The 27,786-nt window shown below is 44.7% G+C and overlaps 4 protein-coding genes across 8 annotated transcripts in view; 2 read left to right on the top strand and 2 right to left on the bottom strand.

Annotated features, from left to right (window-relative positions):
* Positions 1-27,720, bottom strand: part of LOC117901149 (1-phosphatidylinositol 4,5-bisphosphate phosphodiesterase classes I and II) — a 53,136-nt gene extending 25,416 nt beyond the window's left edge. For 3 of the 5 annotated variants that reach the window (XM_034811797.1, XM_034811796.1, XM_034811793.1), the window contains exons 1-2: positions 21,161-21,616; positions 7,152-7,655 (exon numbers count right to left, since the gene is read on the bottom strand). In XM_034811797.1, coding sequence (XP_034667688.1) covers positions 7,152-7,244 — 93 coding nt within the window. In that variant the 5' untranslated portion in view covers positions 7,245-7,655; positions 21,161-21,616. Of the gene's footprint in view, positions 1-7,151; positions 7,656-21,160; positions 21,618-27,234 lie in introns of those variants that run through there. The other 2 variants (XM_034811794.1, XM_034811795.1) reach the window with 2 other exon arrangements.
* On the bottom strand, positions 668-1,667 carry LOC117901157 (trypsin-2). The gene has a single exon (XM_034811808.1). The coding sequence runs from the start codon at positions 1,587-1,589 to the stop codon at positions 729-731; it is 861 nt and encodes a 286-aa protein (XP_034667699.1). The 5' UTR covers positions 1,590-1,667; the 3' UTR covers positions 668-728.
* On the top strand, positions 3,815-4,788 carry LOC117901158 (lectizyme). The gene has a single exon (XM_034811809.1). It carries the CDS (start codon positions 3,832-3,834, stop codon positions 4,666-4,668), a length of 837 nt encoding a protein of 278 aa, XP_034667700.1. The 5' UTR covers positions 3,815-3,831; the 3' UTR covers positions 4,669-4,788.
* LOC117901159 (lectizyme-like) lies at positions 5,886-6,797 on the top strand. Its single transcript, XM_034811810.1, has one exon. The coding sequence runs from the start codon at positions 5,927-5,929 to the stop codon at positions 6,752-6,754; it is 828 nt and encodes a 275-aa protein (XP_034667701.1). The 5' UTR covers positions 5,886-5,926; the 3' UTR covers positions 6,755-6,797.
* Positions 27,721-27,786: the final 66 nt, after the last annotated feature.

The raw sequence follows: 27,786 nt of genomic DNA on the forward strand, positions 1-27,786 counted from the left end.
GCCCCAGCAGTATGCAAATGTGGCAACTATCAAAACGGTGGAGCAGACTGAGTTTAAGCAGCTGCCTGTGCCTGCTCCTGGCTGTGCAAACTACATGCAAATTATATCATAAAATATGTATTCCCCATCCAACCAACGGCACGGCACCTGAGCAAAAGTTTTTGGCACAACTTTGGGCTGCTGTTGAAGTTTGAGCAGGGGGATAGAGATGCCTTCAGTTGGGGTTTGGGGTTGGGTGAAGGCTTGAGGGACGAGCCATCAGCCAAAGTCAGTCACTCGTCAAAGTCTGTCGCGCTGTTGGTGGTGGCTGCTGAGAGAGCTCAGAATTGACTGCAGATTGATGCGGCGAGACACAGGCAGGAGCAAGCTGCTGGAGACCTTTGACCTGAGTTTTCTTTCACTTCCACTTTTACTTCTACTTTCTCGGGCATCTATTGGCTGCTGCCTCGTGTCTCATTTGCCACTCATTCAACCCTGATTTGCAGCTGTGCTTACCGATCGCTGATCGTTGATCGTTAATCGTAAATTGTTGAACATGAATCGTCGATCACTTGATCAATAAATAGTTAGTTGGATTGTTCGCAGCAATCAATACGCCACTTATCGGGCAATAAAAATACAGTAGATATTCCTACAGCGATAAGATATGGCAATAATCACACACTCATCACAAGACTTTAATTTAATGCACAAATATTACGCAAACAGATCTATTCGAAGGGCCGCCTTCAATTGAGTTGATAATAGGCCGCAATGGTGCCATAGATCCAGCCCACATAGGAGGAGACAGCGGTGTAGACCGTCGGGCGGTTGGCATAGCCGCAGGGCATGTAGCTCCAGGAGCCGAGGGCCACCAGCTCCGCGGGTCCATCGATGGGCCAGTAGACGAGCGGAGTGCCCCCGTCCCCGTAGCAGGTCTTGACGCTGGAGCAGACCTGTTTGGACGTCAGAGGAGCATCCGTTGGCAGCAGCAACTCACATTGGGAGTTCTCCAGCAGCGGGGCAAAGGCGTACTGCAGCTGCTTGGAGAACTCATCGCCCTCGACGTCCGTGAGGCCCCAGCCATAGGCGGTGACCAGTTTGCCGGCGTAATCCTCCTCCACATCGGGCAGGGCTATCTGCTGGACACGAGCAGAGTACACAAATGGCTGGGAGACGTGCAGCAGGGCAATGTTGTCGCTGCCCGCGTTGCCATTGAACGAACGATGAACGGAGGCAAAGTCCACATGGCGCACCTGAGCGACGGTTACGTTGGAGCGATTGCTGACACCCGCATAGACGGGCATGCCGAGGATATCTCCGTTGAAGCTGCGCACTCCCTCCACACAGTGTCCGGCTGTGACAATCCACGACTTGGCGATGAGCACTCCGCCACACTGATGCGTGTAGGTGGCCCTTGTGAGGCTCAGGGATACCAAGTAGGGCACATTGTCCACACCCTGCACATCGTAGCCATCAATGATCCGTGGTGAGATCTCCACGGGGGATTCTACTGCAGTTTCCCGCGCTGTCAGGTGTTGGATGTGCGGCTGCAGTGAGGCGGCGCCAGCGAGTGCCACAACTGGCAGCAGAACAAACAGCGATAACATTTTACGGCAGTGAAACTATTTTTGTGGTAAGATTACTGATTACTGGTTACTCGTAGATGGAGCCACGATGGGAACCACGATAGGTCTAAACGGTTTGCGATCGAGTGACGAGGATTTTATAGTGCGCCGATCAGAGAGAAGAGCTTTTGGGAGAGAGAGAAATTCCCAAATGAATTGGAGGAGGTCTGGGGAAGTAAAGAGTGGCAGAATATATGGATTGTCATTGTGGTGGAAGAGGTCTTTGCTCTTTTCTTTGTATCTTTAATCGATACATCTTATCTTTAATCAATTAAAGGGAATTGTCAGGATAATTGTCAGTTTGAAAGAAATTTTCAGGCAATTACCAATCGAAAAATTGGGTTTATATTGATGCTTTCAAACGAGTAAAGGAGAAAGGTATCTCCGCGTGAGGCCTTAGTAACTATTCCGGTAACATTCAAGCTTATATTCTATCATATTTATCATAAAGAAGATTACGTATCTGAAGGGATACTTGTCTAATAAAAGGCTATGACTCAAACTAATATTTGTCCTGAGAATTCACTCTGATAATTCTTCCTGACAAAATCATGGCACAATTTGGAATATTTCTGCATGTACATTTCTGAGCAGAATGTCGCAAAACCCTCAGACCTATATAGTCGTTAGCTTGAAGCCTTATCGACTGGCAATTCTTTTGGGAGTGGGAGAGTATTTCCCTAAAGAGTTAAACTACCCAAAAGTACTGCCTGCTGTGCTCTTTTTCAGCTATCTTTAATCGCAATTGATTGAGTTTTGATAAGAAATTGGCTCTTAAAGTGGAAGAGATATCGATGTCTAGAAAAGAGATTAAACTATTTTTGATTGATATACGGAAGAGAGTGACGATATTTGGAATTGTCTAGACTTTGTTCAAGTGCCCCATTGGAGTATTATCATGCCAGAAGATTTACTAACTCTTGCACAAAAATATATTGTAGAAAATTGCACTTTCAGCTCCAAGATTCGACGATTATTCCAATTTTTTTAGATGAGTATTTAGCTAAGTCTATGGACATAACACCAACTGAAGTTCTCACCATAATAAACGACTCTTTGGATTGTGTTTCTTTCTTACCAATAGCAAATAGAAGACCCCAAGCATTACCCATTTAGATTTTAAACTATCGTTTTAATATCTTTCCGATAGTCCCTCAATTACCCATAAAACTCGCTTGCCTTTGCGCCAATACTTTTTGCCTCTAATTGAAACGCATTGGAAACTCTTCTTAATGTCACCGCAAAATGCTCTTAAATGGAAGATGGCTTTGCCGGGTGTTTTGTCCATGCAATTACCCCTTTTTCCATGCACTGCATATCCCTGCTGCATCATGTCCTGCCCTGCTGCACCAGCTCCTTCCAATGCTGCGTGGCATCCATAATTGCCGTCTGCCAACTGGCTCTCAAAGTGGCATTAAGGCCACATGGCGCTGGCTGCCGCCCTGGCGCGTTTTCCTGTTTGTGTGTTTTTGCCTCTAGTTTCCCTCTCTTTACCCTCTTTTTCCTCCCTTTTTGTTGTTGTTTTAAAAATGTTTTTACGCAAAAGTGCGGTTGATGTCCGGTTTGGTCGGGGTGCAGGCAGCGAGCGAACCATCGAGAACTTTGTATGCCGTGAAATGTGCTTTTAATTGGCTTAGTCCGCCCGCCGCAGCAGTAACCGGACTCTGGCCAGTGGTCCATAAGGCCTCTGCCTTTGCCTCTGCTGCCATATTTTTAGCATCCTTTCATGCCAGCGAGTGGCAGCGAGTTGGACCCCTGGCGACCTTGTGGCGCTGCGCTGTCAACACCTCAGTGGCCACATTACGCACCTCTAAAGGGGCAGGCACTAACGCGGGAAGCCCTTCACCTCTAAAGCCTTTCACCGCCGACTGGGAGCTCTAAAGTGGAAGCCCCTCCACCACCTCCACAGGTGCTCTAATGAAGCCTGAGCTCCACGTGTGTGCAAGCCAGAAGCCTGACTGCAAAGTCCTCCTTTTCTCACTCTCACTCACTCGCCCCAGCTTTGGGTTTACGCACAGCTTTCAAGGGCAAAACCCATAATCCGCGACGTAACCTTATCGCAGTGCAGATCCCAATCGATTCATAAGAATAGCCGCGTGTAATCGCAGGCCATTCGAGATACCATTCATAAATCTATCCGCTAATCTGGCGGCGGATTTCGACTATAAAAGAGGCAAACCTCGGCACTGGCAAACATTATTCCAACTCCTTCGACACGCACAGAATGAAGTTTGTGATTGCTTTGAGTATTCTGGTGGCTCTGCTGGCCACCGTGCAGGCTGGCAAGTTGAGCGACAAGTTCGCTCATTTGATCCCCAGCTTTGCCACTGGCTTCGTGATCAACGGCACCGAGGCGGAGCCCCACTCTGCCCCGTACATCGTCTCGCTGGCCACCAAGTTCGACAAGCATTCGCACATCTGCGGCGGCACCATCATCAACAAGGAATGGATCCTCACGGCTGCCCATTGCATCTCCAATCCCGAGAACATGAGCGCCATCGCAGGTCTGCACACCCGCGCCCTGGTCGATGAGTTGACCCAGCAGCGTCTGATTGATTTTGGCCGCGTTCACGAGTCCTACACTGGCGGCGTTGGACCCTTCGACATTGCCATCCTGCACGTGAGCGAACCCTTCGTGTTCAACGAGTGGGTCCAGCCCGCTGCCCTGCCCACCCGCGAGGAGGTCCATGAGGGAGAGTCCCACCTGTACGGCTGGGGACAGCCCAAGTCCTACGTTCTGACCGCCGCCAAGACCCTGCAGACTGTCACCACGGAGCTGGTGAACTACGAGGAGTGCGCCGATGCCCTGCCCGAGACTGCCCCACTGGAGCCCACGAACATTTGCTCCTCCTCCCGGCAGCAGAGCGTGTCCGCCTGCAACGGTGACTCTGGCGGCCCTCTGGTCGTGGAGACCGAGAACGCGCCCTCCGAGCTGGTCGGCATCGTCTCCTGGGGCTACATTCCCTGTGGACTCGCCCAGCTGCCCTCCGTCTACACCCGCGTCTCCGCCTACGTCGACTGGATCCAGGCCAAGCAGACCGCCTACTACACTCTCTTCTAAAGGGATTGAGTTCCACTCTTGTAGATCAACTTCCGAGGGATTCCGCTACGAGAATCCATTGATAAGTTGATGGAAGAACCACTGATGGATGGTGAAATAAATGCATTCGTCTAAAGTCTACGTTTTGATCATGGGTTTGCCAGCTAATTTATGGCCATGATTGGGCATTGCCAGCTAATCCATCGAGTACACAGCTTGTCTCTGGATTTATGGCGCTACTATTAACAGTAATCGTGACTGGAAAGGCCACGGTTTTTCGGTGGAGGCGTGTGCCATTGATAGAGCCAATCAGGGGCAGAGTGCCGGTGCCAGTTCCAGTATATTTCTTATCAAAGAGATTAGGGAATGGGCGCTGAATGGGAAAGCTAGCGCGGGAAAAAGCTCTGATTTGTACACTAATTAAACGGAAATAATGTACCCCATTTTATGAGAAAGTACCTGCTTTAGAAGTACCTAGACATGACCAGTAATCATGGGGGTACGGGTGTACCACAGATAGTGGAAGCGCCAGATTGCATGGTGAAGTATTAAGAGGGAGTACCGAGGCACCCCACATTCTTGGTCATTCTCCCTATAAACATTAACCGATTGCAATGATTTATCCTGATCAAATATGAGCTCTTCACTTTCTTCTCCTTCAATTTTTGTGATTTAATTAGATGGAAATTTCGGTTTTAAATGTTAAATAAATTTGTTCACTTAAGAAAACTCTTGTCAAAAATTATATGAAGTAAATATCTTTTGACCACTACAATTCTCCCTTTATTTTGATATGTGATATTTGATATGACTTGCACTCCTTGGAGCTTGTTGCGAAGGTCATAATTAGCTTTACAGATGTTGCAGACTAGTTTTGCCCCCACGTTTCTCCCAAGAAGTCCCAAGTTCATGCCCGCCCACACGTATCTTATCCGTGCCTGAAGAGATGGCAATAAAACAATCTAAAGAGTTTAACACTTTGATTTATCACTTGAAGGGTTATAGATAATTTGCTTCGAACTCAAGTGACAACTTGAGAGACTCGACATGCGACACTCGAGCAAATTAGGCGAGCAAATTAGGCGAGCAACTCCAAAGTGAGGTAGATATCCGATAGATGTGTAGTGGATGGTGCCACACTTTTATTTGCCCCCCAAGGCTCATAAATCTGCGAGTATCTTCGGGCAACGATAAGGAAACAAAAGATTAGATCCCTGCAGCCTATAAAAATCAATGCCAAACCCACTGGTGGAACAAACACAAACCAACAGCCGAGACCATGAGACAATTTGTGCTGTTCCTTGCCCTCGCAGTCGCCGCAGTGTCGGCCCACACGATCGCCCAGCCAGGATTCCCGGAGGGACGCATCATCAACGGCTACGATGCGCAGCCCGGGGAGGCTCCCTACATCGTTTCCCTGCAGACCACAGAGGGAGCTACGTTTTGCGCTGCTTCAATCATTCGTGCGGATGTTCTGCTCACCGCCGCCCACTGCCTGACGAAGAGCTCCTATTTGGCGGTGGCTGCCGGCCACAGTCGCAGCAATCCCGAGGACACCCAAGTGCGAGAGGTCAGCAGGAGTCGCCAGCTGATCCACGAGAGCTACCCGGGCACAGCGGGGCCCTACGACATTGCTCTGATCTTCCTGGACACGCCCTTCGATCTGAATGCCCACTCCCGGGATGGCTTCGCGCCCGTTTCCACCATCGCGCTGCCACCCAAGCAGCTGCCGGGCACCACCCGCGGCACCCTCTACGGCTGGGGCAAGGACGGCTCCAAGGGACTGCCCGACACGCTGCAGAAGCTCGATGTCGACATTCTCGACTATGACACCTGCCTGGCGGCCATGCCCGAGTACAGCAATGTGGTGGACAGCAATGTGTGCACCCACAAGGCCGGCACCACCGACGGCGCCTGCAACGGCGACAGTGGCGGTCCGCTGATCAGTCGCTCTGCCGACGGCACCGCCTACCAGGTGGGCGTGGTCTCCTGGGGCTATGTGCCCTGCACGTTGACAAAGTATCCTTCGGTTTATACGTCCGTTTATGCGTTTAACAGTTGGATTAATCAGCATATTAATGATTATTCGAACTTGGAAAGGTCTTAGAAAATCATAGAATATATTTCAATAAAAGAACATTAATAGGAGCCCATCCGCTGTCTTTTCACTCTCATTCTCTAGCTTTTTATGAAGGTAACTCTCTCCCAGCGAGACCTTCAATCGATTTGTGGCGGGTATCTTGAGGTCGCGGCATGTCTGCTTCTATAGCAAACAATTCTCCAACCAAATTCTTTTTCTTTTTGCCATCTAAATAATGTTGAATGATCACTTAATCAGCAACCTTCAATCCTCTATTAACTTCCACTCAACTCGTTTGAAAATCCATCGAATATCCCTCCAAAATGTGCCAAAATTCTGCTAAAAATTGCACTCATACATCGCTCCTCCCCGCACTCTTACCCCCACTTATAGTTACAGTAACTTAATTTTTGGTTGCACTCACATCATCCCATCGTATGAATTTTTCGCCATCCTGCAGCGCCTGTGGCACCTCCACGCTGGCGGTGGAGATGTACGTACCCCCGGCGCTCATCATCCTGCAGCCGAATCAGAATCCCAATCCCAATCCAAATCCAAATCCAAATCCTCTTCCTGTAATTTTGTGCTGCTGCTGCTGCTGCTGCTGCTGGTGATGTTTTCTGTGTGCGTTTTGTGTTTTCCCTCTGCTATTTCCTCGGTTTCCCCTCTCTGTTTTCCTCTGCTGCGGCTGTGGGCTTCCGCTTAGCCGCTGCTCTGCATTTCCGTTGCTCTTGTTGCTCTGAATGCTCCTGGTCTGCATACAAATGAAGCCATGATTCTGGTCCTAGTCCTCGCCCTGGACGTGGACGTGGTCGCGTTGACCGTGCCGTGCCTCAATTAGTGCCGCGTTGTATCTGTGCCACGCGCCTGACTTGCTTCTGACTGCATTTCTGCGGTCCTTGATTAAAATTCCAGTGTCGCGTTGCTCCTGCAAAAATAGAGAGAAAAATGGGGAAAGCTTTAGCTGCATGTCGAAAAAGTTGGTTGCATTCTAAGCCATCGATTGAATGGGATTGAAACCCCTGAAAGGTTCATTCCTCTCTCTCTGTGTCCTCGCTGTACCTTTGCAAATGAGCCAGAACTAAAGATACTCCCTAGTTGATTAGCGTTTCCCCTCAGCCAGCTCTCTCCACAAAGTATTCCCTCAGCCATTGTCTGCCGCTGACCGATTACGAACCTTTGCCCAAAAGGTCAGGCTTCCCATTCATTCGACCGTTCCATTCATTCAAACATTCATTCATTCATCGAGGTTCAGTCCAGTCGGAGTCGTCTCTCTTCATTCAGGGTTTCATCCTCAACCCCCAACCCCCTCTGCTGACTGCTTTTGTTTGCCTATTTTTGGGCTGGCCATTGTGTAGCTTTGGTTTCCCCTTGTAGTTTTTTTTCGCATCTCAGGCAAGGTCCAACCCGAAACTCTTTGCTTCCCTCTACGCTAATTTGCCGCTCGTGTATTTTTTTCAATTTTCAATTAGCTGCCAGCGAACTTTCGACCCGAAGCCAGAGACCAAAAAAGCCTTTAAATAGACACGACATCCGGTGCACCGAGAACAATACGAATTCGACTCGGAGCACTCGGACGTACAGGCAACAAAGTTTGTGCTAAAATTAGGCATAAAGCCACAGAAATGTGAGCGGCAAAAAGTGAGTTAAATGGGGAAGAAGACTGCAAAGATCTTTGGTGAATAAAATACATTTTTTAAGTGCTGAATATACGGTTTCCTTTTTTGTTGTTTTATGCATAAAGATATGAACTATCAATGCCCAACATTTTGATGGAGTTTTGATCATTTTTAGAGCTGTAAAACTGCGGAGAATTTGTCAGCATGAAAGGGTAAGAGAAATGTCTTTTAAGTAACTTAGGCAATGCATTTTAGGAGATACATTTTGTGGAGGAATAATATTCAGCAATTCATATAAACACATACAAACAATTGAACAATTATTTCAACATAAACTCAGGAAATAATAGCTTTAAGGGTTGGTTACTTTCACAATTTATAACTCTCCCTCTGAAGTGCTTTCTGTCTTCTATCACTTCATTGATTCTTCTAAATGTTCACATTAATTACATTCCAAAACTCATCTAAAAATCCACCTTCTATCATTCCAATCTCCTGCCTTCTGCAATGCCTTTCTTTTCCCTCAGTGTAGCCACCTTTATGGCAGCAGTCACACTCGCTCAAGTGGCTCAACCGATCAACAGAACTGCCTCTGCCGCTGCTGTCTGTGGCACTACGAGTGGTTCCTGCAGCCAGTTGTACAAGTTGTAATCCACTTAGGACAACTAAGATGACAGCTTCAGCCACTCAAACGAAGCGCTCGGATATGCATATGTAGATACTCAGATGCTTAGATGCAAAGAGGGGTAGGGGGAGAGCGGTGCAGAGGGACACGTGACAGCGCCACTAATTCTTTGATAATTTCTTTTGGGCCATGTCATAACCAATTCGGTGAAACTCCTGAAGGCAAAAACCAAAAACACAGCCAGCCAGGCCCGGCCAGCCACACAATGGGAAAATGTAAGGCAAAAGTTTTAGTCAACCAAGGCAAGAGGCATGCCACAGAGCTACCCCACCCACCCACACACGCACACACACTCGCATGAATGCAAAAAGTTTTTCCCGCCCGAAAGGAAGTCATTTGTTTGTGCTGTTGCTTTTTTGGTAAACAGAATTGAATTTACGAGAATTTATTTAGCCATTTTCCATGGCATTTTCTATTTGCTATTTGCTTTTTTCTCTTGTCTATTTTCTGTTAGCTATTTTCTATTTTCTTGTAGTAGCACTTAAAGTGGTGCCTGCAGTTTTTAGACGATGTTTTTCAGTGCACCAAAGGTAGCAGCTGCGCATAAAATTGCCAGAAGTGGAAGCTATGGAAATATCGAAATTTATGCTCTCAAAAAGGGCAGCCATTAATATTGGAGCACTTTATCAACACTTTTAACAATTCTGTGTAAGAAAGAAACATAATTACCACCCAACAGTAATCAATAAATTAACATTTCAAGACCTTTTTCTATTAATTTCGCTTGAAACTCTCATGAAAAAAATGTTGCAAATAAAATTGTTAAGCATTTGCAGAGATGTATGCCATAGGGCTCCATTAATATTGGGGCTTTATATGTTACATCCCAACATATTTAAAAGACGAATGAACAAAACCATAATTTTTATATCTTTATCCATTAAATTTCCTGCAAACTCGCATGCAAAATCTACCCACAAAATCCTACTCTTCATTTTTCAAGAGCATCCACAACTGCGACCTTAAATGCTCATCTACGCTGCCTCTGTTTGCTTTTCTGCTTTACCGTTTTCTGTTTTCCACATTTCCAAATTGAGTTTTGTTCAATCATAAATTTGCCGCAGCCAAAAGGGGAAGTAATTAAGCATTTTCATTTCTGTTCGTTTGCCTGTCTCTCTGTTTGTTTGTTGCTCTGTGGAAAACGGATCTCGATTCAATATCGAAAATTGTTATCGCATTATGGAGCTGCTTCCCTCTCTTCTTCCCTCTACTCGACCGACGGCAAAATGCTTCGATTTTCCTCATTTCCATTGGCTGTGTTTTCTCTGCTTTTCTGCCGCTTTTCTTTCTGCTTTTTATTTTGCAAATCGTTTTAAGTGTTTTATGGCAAAACAGGGAGCAAATTTATTGCAGGCAATTTGCAGATGTTAACCCCACAAGGGAAAGGGGGGGTTACGCAACGGAAATCACAGCAACAACAACAACAGCAAACAGATTTTCAAGTGACTTTTCCCTTGGCCCTGGCGACTCTCTCCATGAATCATGCATGCGACAAAAGCAGCAGAAAAACATTAAAAAAAAGTGCCCTGCCTCTTGCCCTACATTTTCGAGGAGGGGCATGATCTGGGTATGGGGCATAAATCAAAGCGCCCGTCAAAATATGTTTTCCCTGGCAGCGAACCCAAAGGTTAACCCTTGATAAACGACCATCCGTAGAGAGAGGAGCAGCAGTGACAGCAGCCAACAGCCAGCGATGGCAATTGATGGCGAGATGCTTATCCGCCAGTTGGAAAGTTCATCAGCGGCAAAAAGATAATCAAAAAGGTTACTCGTGGAAGCTGTGTGTCCATGGAATACCCTTGGGTGATAATTCTTATATTAATTAGTAAATTTAAAAATGTATGCTCAAGTTTTAAATGCATTCTATGCCTTGAAAAATCGATTAAGGAACTCGTAAATATTTGTGTTTTTATCTTTCAGTACCTCAAAATACTTTGGGTTAGGAATCCCATTACTTCCGCACCTTGGACTCCTTTTTTTGTGAAGAATCTTCTCGAAATGTTGAAGCATTCAAGCCCTACCATGCATCCACAGCCAATTAATTTTTTAAATAAGTTTCTTTACTCAGATTGAATCCTCGATTCGTTGTTGTTTTATATACAACGTTTGGCCATTCAATTCCTATTTATTATTAATATTTCCAAGTGTTTCACTAACAACTAAATCATAGAAAACACATGGACCGCACCCCACAAAGCCCACAGCAACTCCAGCAACTCCCCAGGAACTGTCTCCCGCCTCCTGCCTGCCCCCTCCTTGCCGCCACCTGCATCTCTTAAGTGTCCATTTAGCTCCTGGGAGGCCAGCAACTTTCTAGTCAAAATGAATTGTGGCATTCCATGCCATTCCACAGCAATGACAAAGCTTTCTTGGCAGGCTTCCACTTTGGCTGGAACTTTCTTCAGTGGCAAGTGCGGAAGTGGCTTGTCAAATGGCAATCTTGCCACACACACACACACACACTAAGGCACTCTTAGATACACACACACACACACACATCTACACAAACATGATAATCAAATCAAGGCGCCAGCTATTTGGTTAATGTGCATGACAGCATCGCTCGCTCGCTCGCTCGCTGGCTGCCTCACAGCCTGACTGCCTGCTGCTGCTGTCCTGCCACAAAGTCGTTGGCGTGGGCTGGTGGGGGGGAAAGTTAAAATGTTTAAAAGTGAAGCAGGTGAGACCCCAAAGATAAGGCGGTGTCAGGTGGCAGACAGACGGACAGACAGCGACAGAAAGCCAAAGAGGCGGCAAAAATCTCTCTCTCACTCTGTGTGTAGCATGCTTTTAGGAGGCGACCGTTTTTTTTTCCTTTTTGCCTGAAGGAGGGGCGGACTCCACTCCACGCGCTTAAATTGCTGCTGCGAGGGAGCCCCTCTGGCTGCTGGTTGCCAAGGCAGCCTTATACGTATGTGAGTGACTGTACTGCGACTATAATTTCATTTGTGGTACATAAAACTTTGTCAGGCTTCATCTCTCTCTCTCTCTCACTCCCACTCTCGCTCTCTGAGCAGGCAGGAAGACGGAATCACATTAAACTAATTGCTTTAGCTTGTCATTTTGTTGCTGTTGTTGTTGTTGTTGTTGTATTGCCATTGTTGTAAATGTTTCATGTTGTATTTTGTTGCTAAAATTCCCATTGTTGTAATTGTTTTTGTTGCTGGCTGCTGGTTGAGTGTTTGATTGTTAGTGCTTTTGGGCAGCGGCAGCGACTGAGGCAGAAGCAAATTATATTTTCTGCTGTATGTGCAAAATGCTTTTTTGTTCCCACACCCAGAAGCTATTAAAAATTGAAAAGGCCACCCACATACCGTGTCTCCCCACTCTGTTTTTTGACAGGAAGTGCCTTGCGTTTTTGTCCTTAACCTTAACGCAGAGAAATCAGCAAAGAAAACAACAGAGAAAACACCCAAAAACTCTGGCCTCACACTTTAAGGATGCGACTGTCGACCACAAAGCGTTTTGCAGCGTCGGGTTTTTGGTAAGAAAAAAGAGTAAAGAAATACTAAGAGGAAGCTGTAAGCACAAGGAATGCTTTACCAATATATTGCATTAATTTGCATTGCAGAATTTGCTCAAATAAAAGTAATAAAATTTCATTTTATTGCAATAATTTTCACTGCAGAATTTGCTCAAATAAAAGTACGAGAATTTTTGCAGGAAAAAGCGTTTTTTGTTGTTAAAGTTCCGACGGCATCATGTCACATTCACTTCACACATCACACACGAAATTTGGTTAGCCATTGAATTTATCGATCCAAAAATTCGCGGAAATGGCACGCCGTCCCCGATGCAATCGAATTATTTTGCACATCGAAAAACTTGAGTTTTTCGCTCACACGATAAAAACATCGAATTGTTGCTTGTTTTTTGACCTTTTCTTGTATTCTTTTGTGAACGCAAAATGCAAAAATATCAGCAAAAGAAGCCGACAGGATTTTCGATTGAATACCGCTGCCAATTGCGGAGTGAATGAAAATGTTTACCAAATTATTAAATAACTTTAGAAGAATGCACACTGTGTGCAAGTTCATTTGTAAACGATTCTGCCAAACAGTAAATAAATGTAAAGGATTCTCTGTGCATGGAAAAAACAGTTCCTGGATGGCAGCACAGAAAAAGGCAAACAGAATTCGAAGCAGCAAAAATGTACTCTATTTTTGAGTAAGTATAAATGGAAGGTCATACTCGTAGTATTTTTCCACCGCCATTAAAGGTATCGTGTATAATGAGAGCCTAAAACACCAGCGAAAGACCAACAGAGAAGCCCCAAGAAAGCCTCAGGAAAAACCCCAAAAAATCTGAACATCAAATATTAGCAGAGGCCGTTGCCAAAGGTTACAGGAGTGCTGCACAGCTCGGCCTTTTTTGGAAGGTTTCCATGTACCTTTTCTTAGAGGATTTCCCACCTTTACCCACAGCCGCAACAGCCCCAATTTCCATTCTAAGATTATTAAAATTGAACTGCATTTGATTTGTTTGCCTTCAAATATTTCTGCATGAAAAAAAGACACAAAAACTAATTCGGAATCAAAAATGAATTCGTTTCTGCTTCGTGGTTCCGGAAAAATGTTTTTCTGTGGCAATCAGTGCACAGCATTTCGGGGCCCAAAGTTTTTCTTTTATTTTGTTTGCCCTTTTTTTGTGCTTTTTGCATGTTTTCTTTTGTTGCTTTGTTTGCGTACAACATCTCCCTAGATTTTTCACGTTTTTCTTCGCCTTTGCTTTCCATAAAGATTCATCATCCGGAGAGTGGATAAAGGGGGGGTGTAGGCTGTTCCTTTGGGCTGAGAAGCGGAGAGGGAGGGGTAGGGATGGTGCAAGTCAACAACTTGCTGGACGGCCCTTGGGCTGCTCAGTATCGGTGGCACAGCAAAGTACACAAATAAATAAAAAATAAAAAATATAAAACGTTGGGCACAATTTTCAGGGGGTTGTGGGTGTGGGTAGGGGTAGGGAGGGGTGCGGTTAAGTAAAAGAAAAACAAAATTAAGTTCAATGACACCCCAAAACAACAGCCGCTGGGGCCACAGAATTTTCGAGTTCTCCCTCTCCCATTTTTGCTGTGTTTTTCTCGTGGGTGGAGAGGGGTAGAGGGGCAGTGGCAGACCTCCATCAACGTCAAGCCCTGTCTCACACCCTACCATGCCCCTTTTGTGGGTGTGTTTTGGAGGCGCCTTCAATTGGAAAACTTTCTGTTACACTTTTGTTGGAGGTTTTTTGGGTTTGCTTTTTGGTGTGGACCGAGCGAGGAGTGCTATTTTCCTGTAATTCGCAAATTTCGTCATTCGCTTAATTTTTTTGTTGCACCCCAAAACCCCCCGCAAACCCCCCTCTTGCAGATCAAAACCCGCCGATAGGGAAAATTGTGAAAATATTGACAAAACAATTGTTTTTCAATGGCACGCGAACGGCAGAGGAGCAAAGTCCTTCTCCTACTTTTCCTGCCACTGCTAGGGGCTCCTACACTCCCTTCCTCTGCCCCTACTGCCATCCCCTATCTGCTGCCGGCTCGTGTCAGTTGTTTGTCTCTAAAATGTTCTATTTATAGGCACTGGCACCGGCAACGGCACTGGCACCAGCGCTCTTTCGATGAGGCGATGAGTTCAATGTTTGATTGGCCTCCGCTGAAGGGTAAAATGAACCTTGCGGCGGAAACTTGTGAAGGGTTGCGGATAACTTGGGTAGCCCCCCAAAGAGAAGAGCAACCAAGGCATCCCTACACTACCCAACTCCTTAGTCATGGGGCAACCTGCTTTAGCCTGCTTTTAGGGGTCTTGGTAGGAAATGGGGGAGCGAGCACCATTAGAGCGTATTTGCAGGCAAATGAGAATATATTTGAATGTGATTTAGGGCAATGTTTGATTGCAATGCAGGTAAAAGTGGTGCTGTGAGGGAAATATTTAGAATCGAGATATAAATGTGTGGTAAATGCGGGAAAACCCATTTGTATGGGATTCTCCACAGAATAGATTTAACAACAAGAGCTGTGAACAAAGCTGATTCGTTTCTTACTTCAGATACTTAATTCAGATACGAGTTGAATTCTCATACTTCAAGGGATATTGTAGAAGTGCTACCTAAACATAAAAATAACCATCAACAAATGCCTTACTGGAAAAGAGCTTTCTGTCATAATATTTCAAAGGTGTTAAGCACTTTCCTTGACTCTGATTGAGCCCAAGACAACGTACTTGTCATCCCATTGGTTTTGCTGCAGTTCTTGCAGCTCTTTTTGCTTCCCAATTGATCTGCTATATCATCGATAGCTTGATCCTTTGCACCTCTGGTACCTTGCAGCTAATATGCCTTTGCCTTAAGTTTATTTTTTGACTCTAGGGATTACTGGGGCTTAGTCTTTCTTAGCTTGCTCAGTCCCCTCTTCGTTGTGTCATCGCACGCATGCCAAAACGCTTCAACACGCACCACCCACCGAACCACCTGCACCACGCAATGGGGCAGCAACCATAAATCGTCTGCCACTCGGCACTGCGCCGCTGCCCCCACCCGCATTCACCGCCGCTCAACGATTACAGGTAATTGCCCGTCGGATATCTGCGAAAATAAACAAATAAACACAGATGCACGAGGGGAGCATTAATTGCTTGAGTTACGATTGCCGATTACCGATTGCGATGTATGCATTTCGATGTTAATTTATTTGCATAGCACTTTGATTATGCAGACACTCTGTCACACGGCGGTTGGTATCTCTGCCACATGCAGCCATGTATGTACCTGTGTGCCCCACACTCTCTCTCTTTATCGCTCGTCCTTCGATTGCGGCAAAGGTCGGTCTGTCGAAAATTATGACACGCTTGCCACGCTGGTAAAAGCCACGGAATGTGGTCGTGCATAATCGAGCAGGATAGCAAAAATAGAAGCTAGATTAAGCTTTAAAGGTGTGGTTACGGGAGGGGGTTTCAACCACCGCAAAATAATATGAAATTGTGACAGAAAATGATAATTATTAATTAAAACCGCGTTTCAGTGTCACCGCAAAACACACACACACACACACAGAGAGCTATGCAAAGCGAGGCACACGAATACCAGCACACACTCACACACACACACAAGTTGTGGCACACACAGATACGCAAACATTAATTATGTTTATGTGGTGGAAATATGATACGGCATTAGATACATCGGAACTGGCATTGATTGTTTGAATAGTTTGGGCATGGAAAGTGGATTTTGAGTGGAATTTCAAATGGGAATATCACTGGCATTATTGTGGAAGCTAAAAGCGATTGGGAGTGCAATTTAGATGTAGATACTGAGGGTATTGGAGTCAAACTATGGCTTGGTTGCTGCTATTTCTAGCTGGCATCACGGCAAGTAAAACGATTCGAAGTATAGAAACGAAGTTGGGATTCAGATTGAAGTCAAATCTAAATACGGATTGAATGGAAAGAAGAATCTAAAGATACAGATATGTACATATGGCTACAGGTCTTCGGTATACTATTAGAAAGGAATTGCATCGGAATTGAGGCACATTTTAATCGAAATCTAGACATGATTAAATCGCAATCTTAGGCCTATTCAACCCGAAGCAAAAAACACACGGAAGCTTTATTTAGCTGTGATCTTAAGAGGAATCTAGATATGATTAAGTAAAGCAAGAATTTGAATAAAGATTGACTGGAAATGTACATAAAAATCTTAGTAATTGGGAATCTTACAGTTGTACCCTAGATCCCGAGTCCGGATACTGCCAGAGTTCCAACCAAACTCTGAATGAACTGAATCGCATTCTGTTTCCGATTTCAATAAAAAAGTGGAAAATATAATTCTATGCAAATCCAATTGGAGTCCATCTACAAATCAAATCGAAATCCCAAAACAGTTTAATGGCTGAAGCTCCAATCCCGATACGGACTCAATCGTAATCTAAATACGTACTAAATTGCAATCTACGAGTATGTATCGCAATTGCCGCCATATCATGATTTTGTTCTCTACCATAAACCGCGTAAATGGCAATTTCATGAAGTTTATCGCTCATTAACAGTAAAAGTGACAACAGGCAGCAACAAACAACAGCAGCAACAAACAACAGCAGCAACAGCAATCACTTTTGCAGCGAGACATCTCATTCATATTCATAGAATCGCAGCCTCCTTTCACTCTCTCCTGCCACTCTCTCTCTCCCATGACTTCCTTCCTTTGCAGCTTCCCTTTCCCCATGCATGACTCCATCCCAGCCATACAATATTCATACATAATTCTTTCGTAGCGAAACAGAGCGACACTGAGCAGGCACTTCACTCCACTCCGCTCCACTCCACTCCTCCTTTCGTCTTTTGTTTTATTTATAACATTTTTTCTGTTGTTTTTTGCCTGCATGTTCTTTTTTCATTTTTATCGCGTTCTTTTATCTAGTTTGTCAACGTTATCAGGAGGCGTCAGCAACCACAGTGGGCAGGGCACCGACAACAGCCACAGTAGCAGTAGCACTGAGAATCGGAGAGCGAGAGAGATATGTATGTCCCTCTTCCCCTTTCCCCATTCCTCTACCTCTTCCACTTCACATGGAAATGAAGGCAAAAGTCGGATAGTCCGATGTATTAGATTTGACGCTTCATTATAATGATAGATCGTTGGCTGCGTTGGCGTAGAACAAATACAGGAACTACACGGTGAGAAATGGTTCAGGAATTTGTGGCAGAAATGAAAGAATACAAAGCTGCCAGTAGCTGCTAAATTCAACTAACATTTTGCTCAGTTCTTACTTTAATTAAAACATATTTTTACTGAGAAAATAACTGTGCAAAATGATGCTCATATTAATTCCCTTTTGACCTCTATTATTATTCCAAAAATAAATGAAGACTCTATTAATAAATCTACACAATTAAATTCCCAAAGTTGCCATGACAATTCAAAGGAAAACTATGCTGGGATAAATATTCCAAGAATTTATTATTTCTCCTTGAAATTGTCTGAAGTAATTAGCCAAGAAATCTCGGGACTCAACAGATTTTTTCTATGAATTCTTTGAACTTCAGTCAACGATTACCGGAAAAACTTTTACAGAGGAAACTTTCCAAGTTCCCCAAAAATCTACCTCAGACACAACTTATATGGTTTTCATTTCTCCCAGTGCACACGATAGTTGTTTAATTTTCAGGCTGGTCTGCGCTGCGTATACGCAACATTCAGCATTCTGAGTCCACGAGCGCGCGATGAGCGCTGGCGCGTTGGCGGCTGGTAAATAATTAATGAGCAGCGCCCAAGTGCTGGTAAATGGGTTGAAGAGGGACGCAGAGAGAGAGAGAGAGGGGATCAAAGAGTGTAGAGAGCAGAATGTCAGCATAATGAGCCAAACACACACAGGCACAGACACACAGAGCAACACACCCACACAGAGGCAAACACAGAGGGAGAGACGCTAATTGTCCCATGGAGCCAACATCGCGTCGCTGCGCGTCCTTTAATGCCTTAATTGTGTTTGAATGATTGAAACTAGCAGCGGCCTAGTGGAAAGGAGAGAAAAGCGGGTTAGACGGGGAGGGGAGTGGGCGAGTCTGTGGGGCAGTGGTGGTTTGTGGATGCCACAGTCAAGTGGGATAATTGCATATCAGTGGTGCAGCTGATGCTTCAAACTAATGATAAATGCCTCAAGGGGAAACCTGAAATAGGACCTAAGGACACAAAAGGATGATGCTGTTGCCACTGGCTGCTGCTGCTGCTGCTAGCTGCTGGCTGCTGCTGAAGGCAAAACCAAGACAGTTGCAAAGTTTTCCACTAATTGGGAAAGGCAGAACATTGTAGGTGTTGTAATGATAAACGATACACGATACAATTTGCTATTTATATCAAGTCTTTGGATTTTCTTCCATACGTTCTTGCGGGGTAGAGAATGCTAAAATTTAGGCTTTAATTAATTTTGTTCTTGCTACTATTTGGGTAGATTTTTGTTTAGCAAGAATTTCTAAACAAATTATACGACATTTTCAAGAATTTACGATGCAAAAATATACAAATTTAGCTGGACTAAAATTTAGTTGGAGAACACACACATGTTTTTCTGTATCTTGAAGGCACATTAGTGGGCGAAGCCTGTTCAAATAAATGTACGATTAGTTTTAGAAGCTAGCATCGTTATCTCTCCCATCAGCCTACATATTTTATTCGCTAGAATGGAATACTACTGAAATTTTATAGACATTTTTGAGAAGCTCATTTGATGTTCAACAATGTTTGATTTTCGCTGAGCATCCACAATAAAATTGATGAAGGCTTTCCCATCCGGAGCAGTCTCTTCTGGGTACAGCTAAACTTCTAAGACATTTTACAGCTCACTACAAATTTTTGCAATTGTTTCATGAAGCCTTTCTTCACTCAAGAAATTCTTATGAAATATTTACAGAGCCCATTTGATGTTCAGAAATGTTTGATTCAAGCAGAACATTCACAATAAAATTCATAAAGGTTTTTCCTATAACGAATCATTTATGCTGAGGACAGCTGCACATTTGAGACATTTTACTGAGCTCTGGGAACATTTCCGCCTTATGGGAGTTGTCTGGCTACTTTAAAGAATTGTCGGTTATGGGAGGGGCCTTCCCAAGAGACAGAAATATTTATTTGCATTGATTTTTTTTTAGTTTAAAATTATTTGCAATGGCTACTTTTTTTCTGGTCACATTCTTGCCTAAAACATACAATCTATAGAGATTTCTTCCCATGAGACTCATGAGATCATGATCTGCAAGACTTTCTAGAAATTGTATTGCGATAATAATTTTTAAAAAAGATTCGAGACATATTTTTTGCATGTTTTTATGCACAAATTATATTGGATAGATATGCGGGAATTTTTATTAAATTGTACAAGTTCGTCTGGAATCTCCTCTACATTATCTTTTCACCGAAAATCTAACAACCTTTGGTAATATTTTGCATAGCTAAAAGACATTATAAATCATGTAAGTTTAGTTTTTTCATGAAAACAATGCTAAATTCTGATAAAAAGATGCGGAAGTCATAGAGTTACAGTCTGCGACTCTCTTTTCCCCTATTTCCCCTATTATCTTTTCTTATACTATTTGTATAGAATTAAAAGATAATTTATGAATGCAAATACCTCTCTAATTTGAGTTTCATTCTCTCAAAATAAATATTACTAATTGTCACGGAAATGCCTCTACATCATGTATAACTCTCTAAAGGCGTATAATCTGTGAGAATTTTCTCCCACAATTAAAGGTAAATAAATCATCACATTTCTGGAGGTTTTTCTTCGAACTCCAGCTCCACTCCAATCATTCGCAATTCTTCTCTAAATTCAAATGTATTCCCAAGGATCATGGTTTACCCTTTACCGGTGTTAATCCATTCACCAACCCATTCATTTCATTTATTTATTCATTGATTCACACAGCCTCCCTCTCTCGTTCTCTCTCTCTCGCTTGCTGCTGTGATTCATTTCGGATCACCATTCAAGCGTTATCTGTTTCGTGTCTCTGGTTTCTCAGTGCCAAAGCTAGAATATCTCAGAGATTTACAGATACGCGCCGTGCTGCTGTGCCGCTCGTCGCGCAACACAGCATCGCGCCACGCCGTGCCACGGCATGCCACGCGCTTGCTGCTTCGAGTTCAAGTACAACCGGCGACGGCAACAAGCAATGACAACTGCCTCTGCCCCACCGCCCACCGCCCAACGACTAACGCCTCAACCTCTGTCCGCTCTGATCGAATAGATTGGATATCTCAAAACTGTTGCAATGGATTTGTGATTTTTGGAAAGGAAATCTGTTTTTCAGGGGGGTTAAACTTAAACAGAAAATCGCCAAGTATTCGGCCCATAAACAACAACAAACACAACAGAGAGCGAACATTTTTCGGCACAATTTTCAATTAGCAGCCCAAAATGCTCTACAAATAAATTGAATTGAAGATTATATTTTGATTTAATTTGAGAAACCAATTGGAAATCACTTTGCGGACACGTCCGTCGCTTTGAGGTTCCAACTGCCCAGCCAGCACACTATTCCCCCATTGCCAGCCCAGCCTCCCTCCCCTCTTTGTGCTCCTGCCCCTAAAACACTTTCCGATAAATCCGTAAATTGAAAAGGTTCTCTCTTCCCTCTCTGTGTGGGTTTCGTTCTTTACCTGTGCACAAAAGTTTTTTGACTTTCAGATGAATAAAGTTTTGTCTTGTCTGTTGTTCGAGATTTCGAGATTTCGAGATTTGAATTTCGTAAGCGGCAGAATTTCAATTACAGATTTTGCACTCGAACGAGCCACGGGGAACCGCAAGCGTCGGCGGATGTTGGGCTGCTGGGATGCTGCGGGAGCACTTTCCTTACCCGCTTCACGTCGGGATTTGTTCTTTAGTTTTGGTTTTAGTTTTAGTTTCTGATTTAGCGATTAGTTAGTCACACAGCTATGACACTTGCACACACACAAACACACACGCGAATATACACACGTTCTCAGCGGAGTCTGTGAGGGTTTAAGTGGAGCGATTGGAGCACCACCCAGTGGGGGCGGAGTGGAGCAGCGCTGTGGAGTCCAAGTTCCCAGTGGCAACAACCGCGAACACGACCGAACGCTTCGGCGTACGACGAATATCTGTTGGGTCTCTGTCTCTGTCTCTGCCTCTGTTGGGGAAAATCTAAATGAAAATTTCAATGCAAAAAACATTCACGGAGAGAGCGCACATGGGGCTGGCTTTCTGGCTGGCTGGCTGGCTGTGTATGACAGTTGCAAAAACTGTGAGAGAGCAGCGAGGAAGGCGACCGCAAGACTCAACCGCTCTCTCCCTCTCTCTCTGCTTATCCCTCTCTCTCTCTCACTCTCTTTGTGGGAAGGTGAGCTACTGTTCTACTTGTGTGTCTGTGTGTGGTAGTGTGTAAGTTGCTTGAGCTTTGCAAAATGTCAAATTGTAAATAAACGAAAAATGCCCCAAAAAAAAAACTGTTATACCCAAAAGGCGGTGGCAGTGGCGTAGGCAAAGGGTGAGGCACGGCACCCTCTTCGCTGTGGGTCACACGGGATTGACATTTTGGTCTGCGTGGGAAACCAGGCAAAAAGAAGTAAAAGCCAAACAGGCAGACAGCAGCTTCCTTCGACAGGAAACATTTTTATGGCCACAATCTGTATGCATTTACTCCCACAAAAACTGCTCCTCCTCCGAAGCGGAAATCTCTTTTGCTGCACCAAATGACAATGGAACTGAGGGTGAAGTAAATAGGATACTCATGGTGGGTGGGGAAATTATTATGTATTACCAATATGAACACAGTGGACGGAGGTAATATTTGTAAGTCTATTGGATAACTGAAGATGTTGCAAGGTAGCTGTGTTTGCGGCATTTCCAAATCAAATTACGCATCTAAATATTGTAACACTTTTTAACAGTTTTAGAAAATCTACTAAACTTGGTTACATTTTTTGATTTTTTAGAATATTTCGTTCAACTTCCATTGGTTGATGGAGAGTTCTAGTTGGGAACTACTTATTTATGTAGTTAGGAATCTCTGCAAATATATTTAAAATTCCTTTAAATATTCCCATTAATTGTTCCCCCTAAAGTTATTCCAACTATTTAATTCCTTCAAATCCACACCCTACGCAAACTCCCACGCCCCTCTTTCAGTTGCTCCGCCTCTGGGCTTTCCGCAGAAATTCGCGTGCTTCCAAGCCCTACCCGCACTCACCCAAACATTAATGTTATACGGAAAATGTTATACAAGAGCTTTTTTGTCATGTTACACACTTCCGTGGATGGCGCTCGCTCTCTCTCTCTCGTTTCCTATCACTCGCTCTCTCTCTCTTCCTACTTTCTCTCTCTCTCTGTGTTTGAGAGAAGCTTTCTGCCTTTTGTTTTTGTTTGGGAAAAGCGTTCGCGGCGAAATGTTCATGTTTTGATAAGAGGAAAAGCGGCGCCCCCCTCGGCCGAGCGTGTGCCAAGCGGGGAGCAATTTTCAAGCAACAAAAGCAGAGGAATGAACTGCTTGCTACCTTCAACCTCTCCGTGTCTATCGTTATCTCTCTCCAGAGAGACCCCCCCGCAGATTGATAATAGTTTCTGAATAGTTTGGGCGCACATGGAACCTTCAGCGGTACGGGGATGGGGTCGTCGAGGGAGCCAAGCGGGCGAATCGCATTGAGAATCAACGTATAGAGAGGCGTGTCTCCGCATGCGACTGTCGTTCGTCTAATCAGCATCTAAAAACGGGCAAAAAATCAAATTAAAATACGCCAAAATCGGTTTATTTATGCTTTTGATTCGCGTACGTCGCGTATTCCGTATCTGCCGCTGCTGCTGCTGCTCTGTGCCTCTGTTTGTGCCTCAATTTGAATTTTGAATTTGAATTTGAATTTGAATTTTGAGTTTTGCTGCCAATGCAGCCAAGAATTTTTATATATGATTTTTATTTTTAATGTGCTGTTTGTTGCCCGAGGCACTGCCGTTCGCCGCTGCTGTTGCTGTTGCTGTTGCCCGTACGTGAGTACAGCCGCAAATTGTCCGAACGGGGAACGCGCGCATGTGCCACAAAACAGGAAAAACAAAACCAGAAAAAAAGCAACAAAAAAATCACACATAAAACCGAAAACCAAAAACCGAAAAACAACCGAAAAATTGGAAATTGGAGAAACAGAAGGGAAAATATGTGCGAGTATGTCCCGCGTCCGTGTGGCGGATATTATGACATTCAATACGCGGCAAAATGGGGGAAATGGGTCGAACACATCTCGGACGCGCCGACTGACCCACATATTTTCCTTTCCTCTTGTATTGCCCACCGCCGGCACTGATTGACAAGGTGAGAGAAACGCGTGTAGCTGTCCCCCTGCGGCGTATCCGTGAGGCTACAATTCGTTCTGAAATTCATTGCAATCGCTCGGGAGATGTTCGCGGGGTGCTGGTGCTTTGTGCTCCTCTTATTTTTGTTTGCTTGATTGATTGCGGCCCGGCGTCGTCAAGGTCACTCCGTGGACAGCACAAAAGATATGCAAATGGGAGGCCAGCAAATGGATGGGACTGCGGAGATGGGTGCGTGAGTCACGTGGCGCACGCCATGGGGTAAAAATTACACGCGTAGCTGCGGAATTCCATCACCGAACCGCGGAATACCTGTGGATACCATTTCCAATGAACCACAAATGTATTTCTGATTTTACTGCATCCAAATTCTAGCATCGGGGTCACCAAACACTGAACAACAAACTATCTGCGGAATCTTTTGGAACACCTTTCCGAGCAGCCATAAAGTCTGACAAATTATGGCACACGGCGCCATATTCATTGCATATTTATATGGCCATAAAGTGGAGGAAAACAGGAGCATCACATGGCATTCCATTCCGAAACCATTCCAATCCCCAAGATCCCAACTAAATAAATTTCCAAATTGTTTATTTTTTTCCAAACAAATCAGCGAGCATTAAAACAGCGCGATGGAATCCAAATAAAACATTAACATCCGGTGGGAATTCGGTGCCCACGGCAGAGCACCTCACCCAGCAGACACCCACTGCACCACCCACCCCATCCCATCCTATCCCATCCCATCCCACAGTGCTGCGTTGGTGGTGTTTGTGTGTTTCACCTTTGAAGTGGGATTTACAGGTGTTTCGAGTGTTTCTGTTTCTGCTTTGTCTGTCTGTCTGTCTGTGTGGATGTTTGTTTAAAAAGGTCATGGAGCCGGCTCTCGGGAAAAGTGTAACACTAAATGAAAAGTTTCAGACCACGAAAACCGAAAGCCAAAGCCACAATAAACACCCCAGACAGACCTGCTACTGGCTACAAATACATCATCATAATAACTAAAAGCAGAATAACTTTCAGACACTTTTTGGGACGGGCGGCTCCTATCATAATGGGAACCACAAACCAACATTCCTCGGGCATTCGTTCGGGTAATCCACGTTCCACTGGCTTGTAAAATTTACATAAGTCCGCAGCACACACAAAACACAATTCCACGATAATTCCCCAATAATCGGAGTCTATTTATCAGCCTTTTTGTCTGGCAGTCGGCTGGGAGTGGGGGCGGCACTTTCATAATGAAAGGAAAACATTGAAAATTCAACGGCGAAAAACAATTGCAAAACCCGAGAAATGAAGACTAATGAATATTTTACGTGTTTCGGGAAAATCAGACGAGTTGCAACAATCATCTAAATTTATTATTGGGGGGGATCTAAGGGAAAACGTGTAGTACGTAAGTGTAAGTACTCTTCAAAAAGCAATTTCATTTATTTATAAAGCGATGATGACGTTGTTCGGTCTGAGGTCTGGAACTGAAATTATGCCAAAATCTAATAAGTGGGAGAACGGGAATGGGTGGCTTCTGGCTGCTGGCTGCTGGCGGGTGGCTGGTGAGGTTGAATGCCAGCAGAGAGATGGAGAAGGAATTTCCTGCCGCTAAAACGTTTAATTTATTAATGAGATTTATTTATAGAGAGCTCTACGGAAGGGGCTGGGCCTGATAGGTGAGTGCTGAGTGGGCGGACTGGACCGGCAGGTGAAAGGTTGTGCCACAAAAGGATTGAATGGGGGCAACGCGTGGCTTACACAAGGAAAGTGCTTTTCCACTCTCTCATTCTCCCTCTCTCTCTCTCTGTCTCTGTCTGCTGTTTGTGGAAAATATATTCCCCTGCCTGCCCGCTCAGTGGGTGACGTGTGGGTTATTGTAATTAATGTTATGTGCGTTGAATGTATGTTTTCCCACTTTTATACACTTCTCTCTCTCTCGGTGCTGCTCCACCCACTCCACCACTAGCACTAGCACAGCTACCCCTGCTCCTCTTTTACCACCCAACCGCCTGTTTCTTGGGGCTTTTTTTTTAATGGCGCCTCGGCCTGTTGTGGGTGCGGCCCACAAAAATAATTTACAACGTGTTGTTTTTGGGTTGTTTGTTGCGCGCCTAAAAGGGGGGTGGTGGTGTAGGTACAGGGAAGTAAGGCAATTGAAGGCGGCAAGGCGGCAACAAATGTACAACAAGATAATGACAGAATTATGGGAGAACATCAAGCATATGGCACACCGAAAAAAAAGAGAAGATACTTCTACGGAGTGTATACACTTGTACAGTGAGTGCTCTCTCGAGCGGACACTTCGTGCCGTCGCTTCGTGCCACTTGCCACTTGCAGTGTTCTGAAGGAGATGCCCAGAGGGGGAATGGAGCTGGCGCTTGTAAATTATATGGCAAGGGAATGCAAGGGATATTCCGATTTCTTTAAAGATTCTTCAGTGTATTGGGAACCCTTGCAACTCGAGAAAATTACTTGAATCCAGTCCCACTGTAGGAAACTACCCGAGAGAGAGAGCAAGCGAAAGGGAGCGAGAACCGGCAGAACGCGAGAAAGCCTTTTCGTGGGAGCATCACACCCTGGCTCCATCCCACTATCTCCCTCTGACCTTCGCCTTCGTAAGAGTAAGCGTACGCGTAAGCGGCCCCATTGCATGGGCAATGCCTTGGCCTCCATGGCGATAAGGCGCTGTGGCTGCTCCGCTTAGTAGCACTGATTAGCCATGAGATCACTTGGAGAGATCGATTAGAGGCGCACAGCCCAAGCAACCACCCACAGCGGTCCCCCCGCGGAGTCAGAAGCGTGCTGATTACGGCATTTCAAAGCTCTGCTTGACAGAGAGAGAGGGAGATATAAAGTGATCTCAGCTGATCATCTGATGAAGAGAGAGAGTGGAAGAACGAGAGAGAACGTGACTGGCTCTCCTTGTTGCGTTTATTTCTACGTTATTCAATCATTTGTTTGCGTTCTAAAAATTTTGATTCATTTGCCTACGCGCACGCACACACAGGTAGAGACATGTCTGACACACACACACGCACAGGCCGAAGCACAAGCACAAGCACCACACGCATTATTATTTGCTTATTTGTCACGTTAATAAAATAAAATACAATTAATTACCTTTGCAAATGATAGAAGGAGAGAGAGTGTTGGAGAGGGGGAAGCTTAAGTGAAGCTGAAGCTGAAACTTTACTGCTGCCAATCCTCCCCCTGGGAAGAGAGGGAGGTTCGCGGCCCGGCACTTTGAAATAATAGGTGAGAGACAAGGAATATTAGAGTAAGGGTGAAGCTCTTGTAAGGTGGTGGAAGTTCTAAAAGACTAGACCAGAGTACCGTGGGAGCTGTTCCTGAATATAACTTTTTATCTCACCTTATTCTCCCATCAATTCCCAATTAACATAAATCTTTCCTGACTCACCTCACTTCCAATATACTCTTCACTGAGTAAGAGAGCGAGAGAGAGTGGTGCTTTATAATAATATACAAAAAATTGCCACACACAAACATTTGTTGTTGCTGTTATTGCTTTTTGTTGCAATTGATTTTACTGTTGCTTTAAGATTTGTGCGGGAATTCTTGTTTGCGTTTTGTTTGTTTCTTCGCGGCGGCCCGGCCCCAGCATCTGCTGCAAAGTCAAAACGCAAACACACACAAACACAAAAAAAGTCAAGCGCTATGAGATTTGCATGCTTTTTCTGTTTCTTCTTTAACACGCGGCGGCACGACACTTTTCCAACGGCATTCCTATTGTTTATTCAACAATTTGTGCACTCACGAATCTTATGGAGCTCGAAAAACTTTACGAATGTGTTAACAATTTGCAAAATAACTAAAAAAAACCAGCGCACGGTGGAGACCAGAGACGCGGAACGACGTCCGCATAGCGCGAGAAATGTTTGCCGTTTGTTTTGGATAGCCAAGAGAGCTTTCAGAGAGCTTTCAGAGAGCTGATGGTTGTTGTTGTTGTCGC

The sequence above is a fragment of the Drosophila subobscura genome, chromosome U (assembly GCF_008121235.1).
Source record: "Drosophila subobscura isolate 14011-0131.10 chromosome U, UCBerk_Dsub_1.0, whole genome shotgun sequence".
NCBI classification, from domain to species: domain Eukaryota; kingdom Metazoa; phylum Arthropoda; class Insecta; order Diptera; family Drosophilidae; genus Drosophila; species Drosophila subobscura.

Bases quoted from the DNA above. Each gene is read 5' to 3' on its own strand.
- LOC117901157 (XM_034811808.1), bottom strand. From the start codon at position 1,589: ATGTTATCGCTGTTTGTTCTGCTGCCAGTTGTGGCACTCGCTGGCGCC.
- LOC117901158 (XM_034811809.1), top strand. From the start codon at position 3,832: ATGAAGTTTGTGATTGCTTTGAGTATTCTGGTGGCTCTGCTGGCCACC.
- LOC117901159 (XM_034811810.1), top strand. From the start codon at position 5,927: ATGAGACAATTTGTGCTGTTCCTTGCCCTCGCAGTCGCCGCAGTGTCG.